The 21,288-nt window shown below is 37.8% G+C and overlaps 1 protein-coding gene across 2 annotated transcripts in view; it reads left to right on the forward strand.

Annotated features, from left to right (window-relative positions):
* Positions 1-21,288, forward strand: part of CTNNAL1 (catenin alpha like 1) — a 59,127-nt gene that overhangs the window by 7,446 nt on the left and 30,393 nt on the right. Inside the window, exons 2-8 of one of the 2 annotated variants that reach the window (XM_063081965.1) lie at positions 2,258-2,447; positions 7,957-8,144; positions 9,794-9,913; positions 13,430-13,519; positions 14,717-14,887; positions 17,506-17,706; positions 19,846-19,932. In XM_063081965.1, the coding sequence (XP_062938035.1) occupies positions 2,258-2,447; positions 7,957-8,144; positions 9,794-9,913; positions 13,430-13,519; positions 14,717-14,887; positions 17,506-17,706; positions 19,846-19,932 (1,047 nt within the window). The remainder of the gene's footprint in view (positions 1-2,257; positions 2,448-7,956; positions 8,145-9,793; positions 9,914-13,429; positions 13,520-14,716; positions 14,888-17,505; positions 17,707-19,845; positions 19,933-21,288) is intronic. The other variant, XM_063081966.1, reaches the window with a different exon arrangement.

A 21,288-nucleotide genomic window follows, 5' to 3' on the forward strand; every position in this document is an offset into this window, starting at 1 on the left:
CCCCAAATTTAATGTCTTTAAACAACAAACATTTATTTTCTTATGGTTTCTGTGGATCAAGAATTCTGGAGTGGCTTACCTGAAGGTTCTAGATTAAGGTCTCTTATGAAATTGAAATAAAAATACTTGATTGGGATTGCAGTAATCCGAAGGCTTGACTGGGGCTGGAGAATCTGCTTCTAGGTTCGCTCACCTGGTTGTTGGCAGGAGGCCTCAGTTTATTACCTAGTGGGGCTCTCCGTAGGGTTGCTTGAGTGCTTCGTACGATACAACAGCTGGCTTTTTCCCATTGTGATTGATCCCAGAGAGAGCTAGCAAGATGCAAATCAGAATGTGTTCTATGACCTACCCTCAGAAGTGCTCCATTGCTTCCACTTTATTCTGTTCATTACAAGTGAATTACGAAGTCCAGCCCACTTTCATGGGGAAGGAAATGAGGTTCTACTTTGTGAAGGGAGAAGTATAAAAGAATTTGTGGACACACTTTAAAATAACTACACTGTCCTGCTTAAAAACCTTTTGGTGGCTTCAAACCACTAGAGAGATTATACCACTTTCCAGTTAAAAAAAAACCCTTCAGTGGCTTCCCGTAATACATAGAATGAGATAGAAATTATTCCAATTCACCAACTTACATGGCTGTCTCTTCCCGTCTCAACTCGTGGATATTGGCTGTACACTTGCTCTCCTACCCACTATGCTGTAACCACTTTTGGCTTTACCTCATTTCTTCAACAGGACAGGCTCATTCCTAAGGGCTTTTTCTTTTTTTTTCTTTTTCTTTTTCTTTACTGTTTCTTCTCCCTAGAATGATTTTTATTCCTCGATGTTTACCAGCCTGGCTACTTTCTGTCATTTAGATCTCAGCTTAAATATCATTTCCTCGTAGAAGGAAGACCAACCAATTTCAGGTAGCTACACAGATACTTTGTATCATATTATCCTATTTTAACATTTTACATAGTATTTACATTAAATTATTGTTTGGTTGTGTGTTTACCTGTTTATGTGATTATTGTGTCTCCTCCACTTCCCCACTGGAATGTAAGCTCCCTGAGATCATGGGCTTTTTCTTTCTTGTTCATTGCTATTTCATCATTGCCTGGAATTTTATTTGGCATATGATAGTGTGTAACAACTATGTTGTGTGTGGTTGAATTATTACTATTTTACTATATTGTAAGTCTAATGAGGCCAGGATTGTGTTAGTCTTGTTCATGATGCATCCTCAGGACATGGCATCTAATATATATTCAGAATTTGTTGAAAAAAAATATTGTAGATAAGGAAATCTAGAGAGATTAAATAATTTTCCATAGACCACTTAGCTACTAATCGCAGAGCAAAGACTCAAACCTAGGTCTTTTTGTTAATTCTGAACTATTAATACCTTAATATATTAAGTGCTGGGCACGTAGTAGTTGCTCAAAGAGCAAGAGTGAGTCTCTCTTCCTCTTAATTCTCTATTCTGGTCTTTGTAAATATTCCATATGAATTATTTCAAAGTTATACTCAACATACATGTACTAGTTGAGATCTATGTTTTTTATGCAACATTCTTTAATAAATATTTTTATATGTCAGCATAGTTCGTGTACTAGTTTTATAGGCTATTTTGAAGATTTATATTTGTTTCAATGAGCAGAACTTTTCACCTTTTGTATTTTATTTCAGGGCCTGGAACTAAGTGTTAAAACTCTTGATATTTCATTTACTTTGAGTCTGGTGCAAAAAACTTAGAGAAGTATAAAAGATAGACTTAAAATGGTCATTCTAAAGTATCTAGTTAATTCAGTAAACATGTATGGCATGAGTGCTATTTTGCGCAGCCTGTGGTAGGCAATGGAGTGGAATGCAAGGGGAAGAAGATGCCATCTCTACTCTTGCAGCAACTCAAGTCATAGCAGGAGAAACTAGACCTGAACTACTTTGATTTTCTGTGGGTTCTGTGAATGCAGTGATTATCCCCTCCTACTTTTCTCCTATCTTTAAGATTTGTTGAACGATCTGGAGGTCATCTGGAATTGTATGCTCTCTGGTGAACTTGGAATTGCAATAAATAGAAACACTGTCCTAAGGAATGTTGCAGGATACTTTGCTGGTCCTTTCTGGGTTGAAACATCTAAAACTATTGATTTAGTCTATCGGGCTATTCCAGCATGCTCATCGTAGTTTTCTTGGCCTTTGTGATACAGCTTTTAAAAAAAGTGTTGTTGTAATAAAATTTAAGCAAGTTGCTTTTGTCTTTTATTTTTAGATCACCACACTTATTAATCATAAAGATAATACCAAAAAGTCTGATAAAACTCTGCAAGCAATTCAGCGTGTAGGACAAGCCGTCAACTTGGCAGTTGGAAGATTTGTTAAAGTAGGGGAAGCTATAGCCAATGAAAACCGGGATTTGAAGGAAGAAATTAATATTGCCTGTATCGAAGCTAAACAAGCAGGTATGTGACTATTGATTTTGAAGGCTGTTCATACCAATTGTATTACTTTGGATATGTTGACAAATTATTGTTTATTTTGAGTGAAGATGTATACTTTGCTTTAACCCTCTGATTATGAATGCCCAGGACATTAAAGGCCTGGATTAGTTTCCAGGAATATTGAACTTTTCTTGGCTCAAGTCCTAAATCTGAAACAGAGGACTCTTTCACTGGACAGAGTAGCTATCTGCCATCTTTACCATCAGCCATTGAGATGTGAGAGATACAAAGAAGTGTGAGGCACGGACTCTGCCCTCCAGGAGATGTTAGGCTACTTTCCACCATGTAGGAAATGGAAATAAAAATTAGTATGTGCTAGTACTCTACAGCAAATGAATGGTAGTGACTTCAGACTACATGGTGTTTCACAATTCTCTATAGCTGGTGCCACAGAAACCTTTGAGAACCTAGGGTATTTTGAGGGCTACAGATAGTTCAGTTTTGTTAAAGTATCATTTATCCATTTATTCTTTCAATAAATATTTACTGAGTGCTGGCAATATACCAGGCATTCTTCTAGGCTAAAGGGGTATAGCCCTGTACAAATCAGTCAAAAGTCTGCCCTCATGGAGCTTGCATTCTAGTAAGGGAGACAGACCACAAACAAATGAATGAATAAATGTGTAATGTCAGGTGGTGATATTTATGATGAAAAAAAAAAAAGGCAGGGTAAGGGTTAGGAGACCATTGGAGGTGCTCTTTTAGAGAGGGCAGCATTTCTCAACTTTGACAATATGGACATTTTGGGCTGGATAATTCTTTATTGTGTGGAGCTGTCCTGTGCATTGTATAGTGTTTAGCAGCATCCCTCGATTCTACCTACTAGATGTCAGTAGATCTCCTCTCCCTCCATGTGATAACTAAAAATATCTTCAGACATTGCTGAATGTCCCTGGAGGGTCAAAATGGCCCCCAGATGAAAATTACTGAGATAGAGGATTAGGAAGACCTGCTAAGGAAGGAACATTGGAGTAGAGACTTCATGAAATGAGGGCCTGAGCTATGTGAATATCTGGAGAAAGGGTATCGGGGGCAAGGAGAAGAGCAAGAGTAGGTATGACCTTCTAGCTAAAGACAGGAAGTTTGGACTATGTTCTAAGTATAATGGGGGGCTAGTAGGACGTTTTGTGCAGGACAGTGACATAATCTCATTTATATTTTTCAAAGGATAACTGGTGGCTCCTGAATAGAGAATAGATTTTAGGCGCTGTGAGGGTGGAATCAGAGAAATCAGTTGGGAGGCTGTTGCAGTGTTCCAGGTGGTAGACGATGGCGACTTAAACTAGTTGATAGCCTTTGAGGTGGTGAAAGCCAGTTACATTTGGGCATATTGTCAAGGTGGGGCTGATAGGATTTGCTGATAGTTTAGACAGAAGGAAGAGTTGTGGATAACTCCAAGGTTTGAGGTACGAACAGTTGGGTAGATGGTGGTGCCATTTGCTGAGATGGACACCCCTGAGACTGGAGCAGTTGTTTTTGGAGGGTCATCAGGGGGAAGGAAGTGGGTGTGCTCAGGTTGAAGAAATATGGAGGGGCCAGCCAGATCATATGTAGTCCTGCACGTTATATGAATGACTTAGGCTTTATTCTATAGGTCATAGGGAGTTATTGAAGAATTTTGAGCTGGATAAAAGACATGTTTTGTGTTAGAAATTTTTCTGACAGTATGGAGGCAATGAACGCTTGAGTGCAGGTTGAGAGATGATTGAGACTCAAGGCAGGGAGATTAATATGGAAGCTTTTACAATAAAACCAGCTAGACCAAGACAGTGTAATGGGCTATAAAGAGCAGGAAGAGTACATAAAATCCTCATTAAGGTGGCTGAATAGATAGAACTAGGTTGTTGACTAAAAGAAGGGGGGACTCTGGGTCAACTCCTGGGTTTCTAGCCATTCACTAGTGTAGAGAGCAGGTTTTATGTGGGAAGCAGTGGGGGATAGCCTTATTCTATTCATAATTTATATTTTTCCTACTTTTAAAAAGGATTTAAAGTAGCTTACAATAAAAAACATGTTCAATAAACTCAATAAAATAGGAGATGAAAATAAATACACTAGAAACTTTGGCAAACATTATTATTTTAATTAAAGGTGAAATTTATCTTTGTATTTCCTGGAAGCCTAGATAAAAATATGGGAAACAAAGGGTTATATAATTCTCATTGTTTGCTGAAAGGAAACAAACCAGCTTGTAATAGGAGAGAGAGGCTTTTTTCCTGGCACTAAATTATTGTGTGGATACTTATAAAACAGACATTACATAATGCAATGGGCAATTCAACATAAAATGTAGAGATATTCTTCATATTGCTGTTTTTTATTACAACCCTTGTTTAAAGCAAGAGTAGGGATTTTTTAATGAAAGGGGAACCTGAGTCCTGCTTCCCTTATTGGCTTTGTAGCGTGTGCACAGTAAGATGAGACATGAAGTGGGGGTACTCTGACACAAACTCCAGTAGACTGGGATACTCTGCAGTACTGTAAGCCTGGGCAGCTCCATAGCTGGAGCCTTTTGGAAGCCATTAGGTGTCATGGGCTCACATGTCACCTCTTCTCATTTGAAGTGCCCTTTCTTTTCCTATGAACTGCGTCCTGTGGTCACTCAGGTAAGAGAGTGAGAGTGGGGCCTCTGGGCGTTGTATAATATGGAAGCCTTTTCTTCCTCTTAACATGTATAAATTTAAGATTTAAATTGCTTGTGAAATGTTTCTAGCCTACTCAGCCCACACTAATCATTTTCTCTCCTGGGCAATTTAGCATTCATTTGAGGGAAATAATATAAAGGAGTGATAAAGAACTAGAGCTTTAGAGTTGGACTGCCTGGATTTCAATCCCAACTCTTGTACTTGCTAGCAGTGTGACACTGGGCAAGCTATTAAACTGAACTTCAGTGTTTTCAGCTATGAAACAGGGCTATTTGTGTTTATAGAGTTGTTTGATACAGTGCATGTATGCATTTGGCACTTAGTAAGTGCTCAATAAATATTAGTTATCATTATCATTGTTATTTTTTATTCTTCTTTCCCTGTGTTAAACTCTTGCATTGTATATTTACTTTTTACTTGGCTACCAAGCAAGGTTTATATTTTATATGGAGGCTTAATAAGTATTTGTGTTTGATTGGCTTTGGGTTTTTACATTAAGACATAACGTATAGTTGCATATAATAAATTAAAAGTGACAACCATACGATGGCTTTGTGACATTTTCAGGGAACTAATTTGTGAACAGTCTACATTTGAACACTACAGTGTTATGGAAGCATTTGACCATGTTGGTGTTGCTGACCAAATTTTACCATGCCATGCACTTGTGAGTTAAATGCCTAGGGTTTAGTCAGAAAAGGAAAGGTTACATAATGCCATATGTGCAGGCTCATATGTAATATCTCAGGCAATTGAGAGCAACAGGAAAATTTAGTATTTTGTAGAGGGACAGAGGAACATTTTTATCTTTTCAGCTGTTGCTGGTAGAATGCAAAGTGATACTTTTCCTCCTGCCCCTTTCCCTGTGCATTGAGGTTGACTTCCAGTTATTTTTGTTCTTTGTATATTTTGCCACAAAAACTTTGTATTAGTTATCTATTGCTGGGTAACAAATTAACCCAAGTTTAGCAACTTAAAACTATAAACATTTATCATCTCACACAGTTTCTGAGGATCAGGAATCAGGGAGTGGCTTAAATGGCTGGTTCTGAGTCAGTGTCTCATGAGGTTGCAGTTAAGGTGCTGGTTAGCCCTCAGTTATCTGCAGGCCTGGTCTGCAGGAATTGCTTCCAAGCTCCCTCTCCTGGTTGTTGGCAGGCTTTACTTCCGTGCTGGTTGGTGGCCAGAGGCCTCGGTTTCTCACCAGGTAGGCCTGCTAATGACATGGCAGCTGACTTCTCTCAGAGAGAGAGAACAACCAAGATGGCTGCCTCAGTTCTTTCATAACCTAATCTCAAAAGTGACATACCATCACTTCTGCCATACCCACCAGGGTGTGATGTGGGAGGGACAACACAAGGATGTGAATGCCAGTGGGTGGGGATCATTGGGAGCCATCTTGGAACTGGCAATCACAGACTTCGTCTATTGGTAGATCTTCTCCTATTGCCACTGTATACATGATGTCCAAACCTGTAGTCCCAATCCGTATCTAGTGGCTTATCTTTTGTGTATTCCTGTGTCATTTCAAACTCTTACTCTTTCTTTCCTTCTTATCACTGGTCAGGTACTAATTTTATATTTTCTTTCTTCAGTATCCTCCAAATCATCTTCTTTACGTACCTATGGCTATCATCCTACTAAGGTCCTTACTACCTCCTGCCCACAATTGAAATAGTAGCCTGGCTTTAAGTCTGTCCTTTCCAGTCCATTTTAAGTGCTCCCACCAGACTGTTCTTTTTAAATATTAACTTTTATCATGTCACACCCTGTGGTCTATCTATTAAGATTATAGTACTTCCACTCAGGATCTTTAGCCTATGGCTGATACATTTTACTTTGTGTATGTAATAGAATTGACAAGAGGGCTCTTGTGAGAAAATCAATCCATGATGTACAAAGGTTTATTTAGCACTTAAAAAATTATCTTGAACACTACAAGATGATTAAAAGCTTATTATTTTTTAAATCTTATTAACTTTAACAGTAAGGAGTTTTGGAGACTATTCTAGCCTGGTTTCATCTTTGAGGAGAGCAAACATTTGTGTTGCTTTATTTATGGATAATTACTAGTATAGCAATCAAGATGTTTGATAGCAACAGTGAAGAAGAGAATTTTTCTAGAGGTTTGGGAGTTCATTGGTAGAATGATTTATGCTGGGCATCACAAAAAGTATAAATCCAAACAGCAAACCTGAGTGGGGGTCAGCCCGTGATTTGAATTCTCAGGAGGGCAGCTTTTGTTTTGTTTACTTTCCCCACCCAGAGTCCAGGCTGACCAATACACTTGTTTATTGTTTCCCTTTGCCTAATGACAATTCTTTCCAGGCCCCCTTTTCACTGCAGATGTCATTCCTTGGGGCCCAAAGCCTTGTTATTCTTCTCTCCCTGGGTGTCCCTAAAAACCCAAGCCCCTTCAGGTTGTGGAGGTTGGCAATGACCCCTTCCCCACGTCCCTGCTGGCCTGGCCCAGAACAAACCTTGGCACCTGCTTACTGCTGTGGTTATAGATTTTTTTTGACTCCTGGGACTTCTCTTACTGTCTTGCACAGCAGAAGGCTTTAGATTATGTAGTTTGCCATACCCATGGAAACAAAACTGATATTTTTCAAACTAGGTAAAGATAAAAATGTGTTACAGTTTTTAAGAATGTGCTATTATTTTGTCATTTGAAAGGCTCATATGATAATCCCTCTGCTCATCAGGGTTAAACTGTTTCTTGTTTTTAAATTAAGACTCCAAATCTCAGTTTTAGGGGAAAGTCTGGATTTTAATTTGTGTGTCTTATTTCCAATTTAACTTTGCCCCATCATCTTTCCTGCTAGGAGAAACAATTGCAGCACTTACAGATGTAACCAACTTGAATCATCCAGAATCTGATGGCCAGATCACAGTTTTTACAGACAAAACAGGAGTTATAAAGGCTGCAAGATTACTTCTTTCTTCAGTGACAAAGGTGTTATTGCTGGCAGACCGAGTAGTTATTAAACAGATAATAACATCAAGAAATAAGGTACTTGTCTTTCTAGTGTTAGTATACTTTTATCTTTCAGGGTTGTCGTATAGTATTTTTTAGATTAATTGCTGGTAATTTGGCAATGCTTGTCTATTATAATTGCTTGTAATTCTAGTTGTCTGTACTTTAAAACTAGTGTTTTTCCTATATCTGTAATTCCTAAATGATGTGTGTACTGGGCCTAAGCTTTTGAATACAAATCAAAAATTCTCAAAAATTTTTTTCTCAGAGAATTGTCATCTACTCGTTGAGGCTTATTGGTAAAAGCTTTAAATGTGTATGGCATTTGGGAAGAAAAGCCAAGCATCATGATAACATATGTAGTAGAAACCTAGTTGACAAAAGTACTGAATTCTTCAGTACTTTTTTTTTCCAAGTCAAAGAGTTACAATTTATAAATTTAAGACAAAATTAAATTATCCAAAACCATAATTATCCACAGCTACAAAATGTTTGTATGCAGAATTCTTAAATATTACTGAATATCACAAAACTTAGAGAATGGTTTTAAACTCTTCCAGTCTCTCAGATAATGGTCCTATTCCTCGATCATCTGGGAACCTGGGACGTGTACGATCACTCTTTCCCTGGAAAATTCCCCAGACAAGGAGGAGAGCCATCAGCCAGGGAAGGGGTTGTCCATTAGTATTTGAAGACAAAACCACCTGATGGGTGTTGAGTGAATCAAAAAGTGTAAGCTTAAAGAGAAAAAGAGATTGGAGATGTGGATCAGGTGTGCTAGAGGAATAGCAACAACCTTTCTCTCTTTGGAAGATGGAGGTTCTGCTCAGTGGTAGCATTCTGCCTTATCGGTGTTAGTTGTCTAGACTTCCTGAGTTGCCAGGGCAGATTAACATGCCAAGTATCCATCATATCCTTATTAAAAATAAGTAAACACAGGACATCTGTGTTTTTTTTTTAACCTTTCTTGGTCTGCCTAACCTAATCCAGTACTGTTATTTTAAAGAAAAGTATTCAAAAATATGTTTCACATCTATTTATTTTATTTCTTATGTCAAGAAAACACATCACATCATCTGTTGGCTCTCCTACAGATTCACTCTCTCTATTTACCACTGACTGTCCAAAGCTTCCTGGCAATTAATTTATTCAACAAGGGCAATTCCTGGCTCATCTGAATTCGAGCCTGGGAAAATACATTTGGATCCAAACCTCCCTTTCCACTGCTTACTCTGCAGATGACCTTCCTTCTGCTTTCCTGAGAAAATTGGGTCCCTTCAGTTCTGGTTCACTGAACCTTACAGCTTCTGTGTCATCTTTCGTTCTCATTCCCTTCCTAGTTCTCTGCAGATTTGACCACCACAGTCTTGCCCATTCCCACCTTCTCTAGAATTGGCTACATAAATGATATCTTCTTGTACTTAGTTATTTCTTTTATTCTTTTTCCTTTTAATTTTCAAGTAAGCCTAAGTCTCCTCATCCTAAAAACAAATCATTCCCTAAAGGATTCTAACCTTTGAATCTGCTTCTCCTTCTCTGAGCCCCTCCTCTGTCTTCTTTTCTGGCTCCTCCTTCTCAGCTATCCCCTAGGGTTTAGAATTTTCCTTTCTCTCTCTAGTCATCCTTGACAATCTCAGTTTCTTTCATATCTATCACCCAATAATAAAATATTCTGTGTTTTGCAGGTTCTTGCAACAATGGAAAGACTAGAGAAAGTGAATAGTTTTCAAGAGTTTGTCCAAATATTTAGTCAATTTGGAAATGAAATGGTGGAGTTTGCACATCTAACTGGAGACAGACAAAATGTATGTATTTATAGTAACATTAAAAAATCTTCAAATAAATGCATGCTATTTTGTTTGGATGGAGGTATGATCTTTGAGATTGTTTGGGTTGGTTTCTTTGCTTATTAAATCTATAAGCTTGGTCTTGAAAATTTTTTTAAATAAGCCAGGAGAAAGTAGATTTGTTTGTCTTTTTTTTTTTCAAACATGTAACAGTTAAATGTATTCCCACTTTGCACACTGGGTAAGGTCGTACTTCCCTCAAGGTCAAACTTCAGTATTTCCTCTTTTATGAAGCTTTTCATGTAACTCCTCTACTAGGGCTCAGCCAAGCAAATTGAGTCATCATATGTATTCTTAGAGTATTTTGTTGTATATTTCAGTTATTCTTACTATGTTAGATTAATATAATAACCCAAAGCATTATTTGTCTGCACTGGCTATGTGTTAGGTACTTAATATACATGATCTCATTTACTTCTCAAAACATCCTTATGAGGTGGGTATTGTTAATGTTTTACATATGAGGAAACTGAACCTGAGAAGATAATAAACTTCTCCAAGGTCACTATGCTAGCAGATTGAACTCAGTTATGTCTGATTCTAAAGCCTGTCCTCAAACTACAACATGATGCTAGTTCTTCACAGGTCTGTTCCCCTATTCAGACTATAGCTGCTAGGTTTAGGGAGTTGGAAGACCATGTTATATCCAGGATTGACTTTTCCTTGTTTGAGTATTTGTGCATGGGTCCATCTTGTCAGCAGGTTAGATCTATAATAATTGACTGTTTCTTGAGATGCTTTTGGTATAGTCTCATAGGCTACTCCTTTAATTTTGGACATGAACTTTCCTAGTTGCAGTTAGAGTTATGAGCTGGGTATAGGCCTGGAAAGTGGCAGGCTGGGTAATGGCATTGGTCTCTACTACCTAATGGGTTGCTATAGTCACTTTATAGTTTCATTTTCTGTTCTGCCAACATAGTTCTTTATAAAATAGTTTTTCTTTCTTTTCTTTCTCTTTCTCTTCATCTTTCTCCTCCTCTTCCCTCTCCCTCCATAAAAAATTAGCTTGAGTATTTTTATAACAACAACAGTTTATCATCTAACATTTTCTTGATCACTCGAGCAAGCATGGTGTGATTCATAGTTTCTAAACCACCATCCTTCAATTACACTTTCTGCAAGATCCTCTTCCGCCTCTGGACATAACTGGAAAAATTCACCATTATTTTGATTTGTAGTTAAAAATTTGGTAAGGAGAACTTTTATTTTTTTCAATTCCCTTAAGATTGTGATCCAACATTTTGAAACTTTTGTACCTTTGGCTGAAGAGGTATCTATTTTAAAAATTTAACTCATCAAATGTGGGGCTCCTGACACTTTACAGCAGCCATTTTGGCATCTTTGTGTTTGATAAGTGCTACTCCTGGATCATTTTCATGGAATATGCATCTGGGATTCAAATACTTCCTTCCTTAATGTGGTCAAAATATTCTGAAAATAACTGTAGGCCAGATTCATTCATTCAGGTCACTTGACAAATATTCATCAACTCCTTACTGTGAACCAGGTAGTATTCTAGGTGTTGGGGATACAATAATGAATAAAAGAGACAAAAACCTCTGCCCTCATGTAGCTTACATTTTAGTGGGGAGTGGAAGGAGATAGAAAATAAAATAGAAACATGCATCGTGTCTTTAAAGAACGTCAAGGAGGCCAGTGGTTGGATCAGAGTGAGTGGGGGGAAGAGTAATAGAAGATGAAGTCAGAGAGGGAACGGGAGGTCAAACTGTATAAGGCTTAGGCATTAAGTAAAATGAGAATAGGAGAGACATTTTCTGACTTATTAACAGGACCACTCTAGCTGTTTTGCTGAGAATAGTTGATAGGGATACAAGGGCCGAGACAGAGAGACCACTTAAGAGGCTATTATAATAGCCCAGTGAGAGATGAGGCAACTTGGACCAATGTAATAGAAAGTGGCAATGGTGAGAGCCTTCCCCAAGCCTGGGAAAATACATGTGGAGGTATTGGGGTGCCTCTCTTGGACCATCTGGGTTTTATGGAGGCCTCTGTTTTGTCCTGTGGACCAGCCCTTAACAAGTTGAGATACCATCTTCTTCGATCACTTGCTATTACCGTACAGTATAGGGTGTTAGTGTGGCTTGCAAGTGTTATGTATGGCACACACACTTGATGCAGCATCGACTAGACCAACAGGTTGTTTTGTGAGAAGTCCTGTCCAAAATGTTAAAGACAAGAGGAATGGGTGGGAATTTTAGAAGTGACCTCAACCTTTATTTCTGATAGGTACTCACAATGGATGATATTCACATGTAGGACACAATTCTTTGGGATGTGACCTGAATTAGTTTTGGGGGCATGTGCAGTTTCTCATGCACTAGATTTAATTTCATCTCTATCTCATACTAAAGAAAGCTATATTGGGATGCAAGTGAGTGAGAGTGTTATTATTATAAGGATAACTCTGAATCCATTCTAATTTATTAAAACAAATTTATTTTCAAAGGCAAACCATTCTCAAACTTTAGCCCTTTCTTATTTGTGAGAAAGGGCTTTTAACCCAACTCACAAATGAAAAAAAATTAATGTAACAAGTGAAAATTTCATGTTGTTCAAATAAAATGTTATTGGAACCCAGCCATGCTCATCTGTTTATGTATTGCACATGGTTGCTTTCACACTACAAGGCAGAATTGAGTAGTTGTGACAAAGTCCATATGGCCCAGAAATCCTGAATTGTTTATCTGGCCTTTTATTGAAAACGTTTGCTGACTTCTGATTTCGATGTAGTAAACAAATTATTATTAGAGTATTTAGTTTAGATACAATCAGCAATATTTGTGTACTTCCCATAATAGCATACATTATATTGAAGGCTTTATGAAGAGAAACCAGGAAAAAAAAATTCAAAACACAGTTTTTGCTTCAGTGCTTATAATCTAGTTAGAAAAAATTATATACCCAAGAAACATCTTATGAACATTTCAGAGCAGCATACTGATTAAGATTAGGACAAACTAACCTCATGTTGAGATACATAAGCAGTTAGATGGGATTAATCAGACATGGTCCCTGAAAGAATTGACTTGTGTCTGTTTTGAAGGTAATAATAGCCAGTAGATGCTCAATAAGTCACTGTTAATTAAAAAGGTAGTGGATGGTTGTTTCTGGTTAGGAGTGAGGGGTGTTTCCATTTGGGAGTGATAATGTCAGGAATGTCAGGTGTGGCAGACCACCAGAATGTGAGCCACGTGAAGACTCTACACATGTCTCTGTTCCTGGCTCTGCCACCCTTACCAAGGGCAGCTGTTTCTTTCCACTCATATCATGTTGATGTATTTAGATTGTCAAAGTAGTGACATTTTATGAAACTTTATCCTGGTTATTTCTTTTTTTCTACTCAAAAGAAGTTACTAAATTTTTTAGTATTGTTATTGTTGAGTAAATGATTTCTCCAGAACTTGGATTATTTACATGATCTTAGCCTGCTTAGTGATTTTATTTCATTTTTAGGATTTGAAAGATGAAAAGAAAAAGGCAAAAATGGCAGCAGCTAGGGCAGTTCTTGAAAAGTGTACGATGATGCTTCTCACAGCTTCAAAGGTAGGAAGATTTTTGTCTTACTGTATGGTAAATTATTAGAAAATCTTATTAAATGCGTCTGATTTATGTTTTACCTTTTAAGAAAGATCAACGTAATAACTTAGTACATAGTCCTGAATAGTCAAATTCCGGTATTATTTACAAGAATGATAACTTTCTTCCCCAACTCCGAACAGTAATTAATCCACAAGTCAGTTTTTTTTTTTTTTTTTTTTGTCGTTTTTTCGTGACCGGCACTCAGCCAGTGAGTGCACCGGTCAGTCCTATATAGGACCCGAACCCGCGGTGGGAGCGTCGCCGCGCTGCCAGCGCAGCACTCTACCAAGTGCGCCACGGGCTCGGCCCCACGAGTCAGTTTTGAGCAGCTAGGCAGAAGATGGTGTATCAGGTGCTGTGAATTGAGGCATGTCAGACACGCTCACTATTTGCAGGGTTTTGCCAGTCTCTCTGAGGAGCCAGTGTGCGTGCTCTAGAAAAGGCTAGGCACGTTAGGATCTAAGTCGCAATGGAGTATGAAATCAGCCCTTCATTTGTTTATTCTGTAAATTTATACCTCTAAACCCTTTTTCTACTTTTAACCATATTGTTAGTTAAGAGCCTGTATTTCCAAATAGCAATTGGCCAGCAAATTGGTACAGTTTGAGAATGACCTAGTAAACGTCTCAGCAGGTTGTTTAGAATTGCCGTTTCTTCTGAGAGTATTTACTCTATGCTAGGATCAGTGAAGCCACAAAAACAGAGATTTCATGGAGCACACTCAGAAGGCTGTGTTCATATCTAGGCCCTTGAGTAGACATTTTCTTATCTCTTAATTCTATTTTTCCATGAACTTTTAAAAGTACTCTTGTATATCAACTCTGTTTATTTTTCCTCCTTTTTTAGTTCTTGCACATGTGAGGCAACATTTTTAAATAGTTTTAATCACAATGAAGAGATAGGTTTTTTCCCCGAAAAAACTTCTAAGTAAACTTATTATTGAAGTACAAAGGTGTAGTTTTGCACTCTGTGTTTTTCACTTAACCTTGCTATCACTTTCTACTCATCCTGCTTCCACTTTAGTGAGGAGAAGCAGCTGGGTGAGCCAGGGACCCAGGAGAGTTTGGTAAAGAACCATTTTTATTAGCATGACCTGTTCTCTGTAAGATTTTGTGTGTTATGATGTGGGTCAACTATTAAAAAATTTCAATTGTTTTAAAGACATGTCTCAGGCATCCCCACTGCGAATCAGCCCATAAAAACAAAGAAGGAGTATTTGACCGAATGAAAGTGGCTTTGGATAAGGTCATTGAAATTGTGACTGACTGTAAACCAAATGGAGAGACTGACATTTCATCTATCAGTATTTTTACTGCAGTTAAGGAATTCAAGGTAAGAATAAAGAGAATATATTTCGATTTTTCCTTCCCAATTTAAAAGAGCATCATTATTTATGGTATCACCAAGCTAGGGACTCTGGAAGGGCTCCACGAAGCTGTGGTTGAGGCTGTAGTGGCAGGAGCATAGCCAGTAGGCCTCAGTCTGCCCTTGGATTGCACCCCTCCCACACCCTCAGTGCCTGCAGACCCCTCCACTTGGGCTTGCTTCTCCTGATCTGGGGTCTGGCAGCCTTGATGCTCAGCCTTCATGCAACCCCTCTGCTCTCTCTCTTCCCTCTGGTCACATGGTGTCTCTGCACTTTGACTTTTTAAATGTGTGAAGATCTAAGTAGGGACACAGGGTGAAAGAAAGTTATGGAAAGAACATTTCTTTTTAGGGGCCATTCTCTTAATTAATACCTTGTTTAATCTCTTTTAGATGGATATAATTATACCCATTTTTTTGTGGAGGAAAGCTAATAAGTGGTGGAACCCTTGTTCAGACAAAGGACTATCTGATTCCAAGTCTGTGACCTTTCAACTCACACCTCTGGGTTTATTTATGTGATGCCAGTTCTACCCCTAAGTCTCTTCCTGAGAGGAAAGAAGCTGCAAGGACCACCCATTCTCTTAGAAATGTTATTGCTGGAGGGGATCATGGAGATTATTTTTCTATGAATGCTGAGGGAGGACATGTGTTCTCAAAGGTCAAAAGATAATTAGGGAAGCAAGTTGGGTTGGAACCAGATCTTCTGGTCCAGATGAAGTAGGAGCAGTATGCTCCTTGGGGCTGCTGCTGATCCTTTCGTGATCAGGTGTTCTAGAGGACAGCGCTATTATAAGTAGGCTTGGTCTCACTGCCAGTGCTTTTCTTTTTGGCATCTTACTTTTTTTCTGATGGACAGTATAATCTGTAGAGGGAACCTGGATGCTTTACTCTATTTGGTTCTGTGTATATGGCCAGATCTTATGAAACCGTATAAATGAATGTCCTTCCAAAAAACCCACAAAACTCTACTACTTAGTTGCTGTCTAAAACACATATATCTGTTATAACCACAAAGAAATGATAAATGTTTAGGTGATAAATATGCTAACTGTTCTGATTAAATCATTATACAATATGTACATGTATTGAAACAACAAGCTGTACCCCATAAAAATGTACAATGAAGAGATAAATTAATTGAGAATGAAAAAATCCCGCCTTTAAGCATATTAATACTGCTTTTTAATATTAATATTAAAATATTTAATTTAATAATGATATTAATACTGCTTTTTTCATAACATGTTTAAAAAAAAAAAAAAAAAAAAACATGTATTTGTTCTCCCCAAAGGGAAAGTCAAAAACTTAACATAAATGGTGTAAGGTCAACATGACTGAGTTTTATGTTTTAATTCTGTTTAAATTCTCAATTTCTCAGATCCTCATTATCAGTTCCATACCTTGCTATTATCCATGTTTTTTTCTAGCGTAAAAAAAACGCTTCTGTCTGCCTAGGATGGAGTGATTCCTGGACACAATTTGGGCCAAGAGGAGAGGGGGAAGCAAGGACTGCCCTATAGCCTCTTGACCTTCCCAAACTTTGGTATTTTCATGACTTATGTTAAAATAGGTTATATCTAAGGATTAACTTAAAATAATATTTGTGAAGGGATTTTAAAGTGCTAAACAAATGTAAACTGTCCTGATCATCATATACATTGTGACCACAGTCTTAATCATCACTGCTTATTGCCCCTTGGCCCAAGTTGTACCTGTGACATATCTCATGGGCTAGAGGTGAATAAGGTTGACGTGGCGTAGTGAACCTTAGGAAGCTGAGAGAGAGAAAGATCGTACAAGTGAGCATGTGTTCTTCACACGTTCAAGGAGCTGTCACACAACTGGGCTGAAGTGAAAGATTGCTTGGGGCTCAGGGGTGAGAAAGACTGTTAGAGAGTTATATAAAGACAAAACTATACAGGACTTTGCGCTATACCGTAGATGTTTGGGCTTGATTCTGCAGAGGGTGAGGAGCTGATTCTCTGGAAGTGACATTATCAAAAGGTTTACATATTAGGACAGGTATACAGGCCCCCTGGTAGGGGATATTTAGTCAGTGAGGTGCTGTTGGAGACATATAACAAAATATAGGGCGACCAATTAGGTAACTAGGAGAGTTTTTGCTGAAGTAAGGAAGGAAAAATTGATGCCTTTCCCAGTCCCTCTCACAGCCTACGCCTTCCCCACCCATCCCCCTGGGCTCAGCACATATTTGGGTGCAACATATCTTCCAGGACTTTGCCTAGGCATTTTCTCAAATGCAAATCCTTTACCTGGAGGCTGGTTTATTTTTCCTACCAGTTGCTACATGATGATGCTCTTCCTGCCTTAGTATTTACTGATCACATAGGAATGTCACTGTATTAGCAACTCTGGTAATGAAGCTTTGCATGAGCACTGATGGCTCTTGAATAATGTTTCCTTCTGGGTTTGTGGAGAATACTTTATCATTGGAGGCTGTATTTCCTCTCAGCTTGGGAAAGAAATTGCTAGCGTTTTCCTGGGCACTGTTAGAAATTATAGTCCATTTTGGTTAGGTGGGAATATTCACTCATGTGAACGTATATCTTTTTTGTTCTCAGATGAATCTTGAAGCTCTTCGGGAGAATCTTTATTTTCAGTCCAAAGAGAACCTTTCTGTGACATTGGAAGCCATCTTGGAGCGTACAGAGGACTTTACTGATTCTGCCTACACCAGCCATGAGCACAGGGAACGCATCTTGGAGCTGTCAACTCAGGCGAGAATGGAACTGCAGCAGTTAATTTCTGTGTGGATTCAAGCTGTAAGAACTTTTTCATCAGAGTAAATATTATATAACAGCTTTTCCCTACAGTTTTGAGAGATGTGGAAGCTAACATAATCACCAGGAGTATAAATTTTGTCTAGAATGGGACAAGGATGTCTCATCCCTTTTCTCCCTCCTAGTTGGCCAAAATATCCTTCCCATCCAGCACTCACACTACTTGTCGTTTCCAGGCCTGTTGTTTCTCATCCTGGCCAGTCTGGATTCTGTGCCACTGTCACCATCACTAGTGTACCCTGTTGTCCCCACTCATCCACCAAACTCACCTCTGGAAAATTCCTCCCCAAAATGCTTCTTCAGAGTGAAGAGCAGAGAAGTAGACCCCTACCTAGAGGTTCTTGGGACCTGAGTTTTACTGCCGGAGCCATTCAGATGTGCACAGTTCTTAACTCTGAGGACAGCTGATTTGCAGATACAACGCTTTAGAAAACTTATTGAGGTCTAGATGCAATGAAGACAAGGGTAGATCCAGCTGGCAGGTAAAAGAATTTTCACCGTTGAACAGATTCCTGGTCTAAAATTGTTGGGCAGCTGCTTAATAAGCATTAAAAAGGCTGCTAATAAGTTTTAAACAGGGGAGGTTATCTGGACAAGAGTGATAAAGACTGACAGATACAGGACAACATAGGAAGCGTGTACACAATCTACTATAGCAGGTGGATTACAAAACAGAGACAGAGGCCTGAGACATGTTTCTGGCACTTAATAAGTCTAATTTATTTATTTCTTAGACTTAGGAATGTAAAAAGCATATTTCACATGGTTTGTAACATACAGCAGGGGTAGAACTAATCTGGAAGTCATGAACAAAAGCTTTGGCAGTAAGAATGAAGAAAGAGGAATGTGGCTGAGACTGTGCAGAGAGAAGCAGCAGTTTACTTCCTTGTAAATGGATTGATTTATGAATGAAGATTTCTTGGATATTTTTTTGGCATCACAACAGTGCAAATGCTCACATTAACAGGGAATCTTGCTCTAGAGTAGAGTAGTGTAAGAGATTGGAACAATATTTTGTGTTTAGTTTGAATTATCTTCGTGATAGCTAAACTGAAGTGTAGATCGCTTCAGTGTGTTAAATTTTAAGGCCAACATTCAATATAAAACATTTCTTGTGATGAAATGCTCTGTGCTGGGAATCTGATTCTATCAAAACTTAAATTTGCAATTAAGCACCTTTCACATATTTTACAAGCACTCAGATCTCTGATTCAGCATGCTGGGTGTATTTTTCATTCATTCATTTTTTTTTTTCAGCAGTTGTTATTGAGTGCATTTTATTTGCCAGGCACCAGAAATCTAAAGATGAATAAGATAAAATCTGCCTGCAAGAATTTTACAACATAGAAAAATGTGGGAAGGGTGAGACAAGTACAAAGAGCTTTGCAAGTGTCCTAAAAGAAGGTATAGACCACGTATTGAGAGGGTGTGTAGGAGGATGAATTTATTCTTAGGAGGAGGAATCAAGAAGCTTCATGAAGGTATTGACGTTAAACTTTGATATACTCACTCAAAGAACTGAACACCTAACTACCTGCCATCTGCTGTGCCAGAAACTGTGGATTCATTGGTGAGCAAAATAAACATGATCCTAGCCTTCATGAAGCTTATACAGGCCTAATAGAGAAGATAGCCTTTAAACCAGAAAAATCAATAAATAGGTAATTGCAAACTGGGCTTATTACTGAGAGAAAAGATTAGAGTGGGTAAGAAGAGGGCATAATTTAGATTGGGTGATTTGAAAAGGACTTTCTGAGAAAGAGACATTTATGTAAGTTCTTAAAGATGAATAGGATTTTAATTTTTAAGTGGGTTAAGAGTGAAGGGATAAAAATTCCAGGCAGAAAATAAAAGAGATTAATCTTAGACATGATGAATTTATTAAAGAAAATTAGGTTTTAAAAATTCACCTGTTGTATGGTTAGTGTGGAAAAATATAACTAAATAACTAAAATTCTATTTTTTACTCTAAATTGAAACAGGTAAATTTTTAAAATCAGCTTTTCTTATAGTTCACAAAATGCTATTAATATTTGTTATGATTTATAGTTCATATAAAATTGGAACTAACAGATTAAAAAGATGCGGTAATACTATATATATACTTTTAAAAATTTTTAGCAAAGCAAGAAAACAAAAAGCATTGCTGAAGAACTGGAGCTCACTATTTTGAAAATCAGTCACAGTCTCAATGAACTTAAGAAAGAAGTAAGTATAGTTTGAAATTTAGCCTCTTATAATTCTTTGCTAATGTTGTATGGTATGTATGAAATGCATTAGTATTAGTATGTCCCTGTGCCTAGAAAGTGGTTTTAAAAGTTTTCCTTTGACATAGTTATTTTGAAGGCATCATTTTATTAGTGCCATCATCCTCAAAGCTTATACATGAATGTTCATAGCAACTTAATTCATAATAGCCAAAAACTGGAAACAATTTAGATTGCCCTCAGTGGGGAATTGATAAGTGAATTTTGGTATGACTCTACCAATATTGATATATGCAATGGTATGGATGAATCACTGACACATTATACCAAATGAAAGAAGCCAGGCACAAAAGAGTATATATATGTGAGTCCATTTAGAAAAAATTCTAGAAAAGGCAAAACTAATTAATAATGTCAGAAATTAGATCAGTGGCTGCTTGGGATCATAAATTCATATATTTACTGTAAGTTGAATATCCCTTATCTGAAATGCTTGGGACCAGAAGTGTTTTGGGTTTTGGATTTTTTCAGATTTTGTAATATTTACAGAATGCCAGTTGAGCATCCCTAATCTGAAAGTCTGAAATCCAAAATGAGCATTTCCTTTGAGCATCATGTCAGCGCTCAAAAATTTTGGATTTTGGAGCTTTTTGGATTAGGGATGCTCAACCTGTACAAAGGGGTGTGGGAGGACTTTTTGGGGTAATGGAAATGTTCAAAATATTGATTATAGTAGTGATTACATTTAAAGGTTTCTTAGAAATCATCAAATTGTATCTTTAAAATGGGTACATTTTGTTATATATCAATTATTCTTCACTGAAGTTGATTTCTAAAAATATTCTTTTGGTTGTGAAGATTCCCTGTTTCATGAATGAAAACTTGGTCATCACATGACTTATTTGGCCACTCTCAGGTAATTGAAAGTTCTATGGTCACTTTAAGTCCAGGATTCACAAACTAGGACTGGGTTGTCTGTTTTTGTAAGTAGAGTTTTTTGGGACACAATCCTGCCCATTTGTGTACATGTTGTCTACTCTTTTCTCACAACTACAGCAGAGCTGGGTAGTTGCAATAGAGCCTGTGTGGCTTGAAAAGCTCTAAATATTTACCATCTGGCCCTTTACAGAAAAAGTTCACCAATCCTGCTTTAAGTCATAATATACAATCTTGGTTCAAAAATATATTTGGGTTTACTCTAATATATTAATCTTTATTTCAGTCTTCATTCAGTTAGAGGACTTCTCCCCTGTTCCCCACTCCCACAGCCCCACTTCAAGCTTTTGGGGAAGATGTGGTCTCTTCTCTCTTTTTCACTCCCTTTATCCTCCATTATGTAGCTGCTGTTCTGTGCTGT

Source organism: Cynocephalus volans, chromosome 17, assembly GCF_027409185.1.
Source record: "Cynocephalus volans isolate mCynVol1 chromosome 17, mCynVol1.pri, whole genome shotgun sequence".
Lineage (NCBI taxonomy): Eukaryota > Metazoa > Chordata > Mammalia > Dermoptera > Cynocephalidae > Cynocephalus > Cynocephalus volans.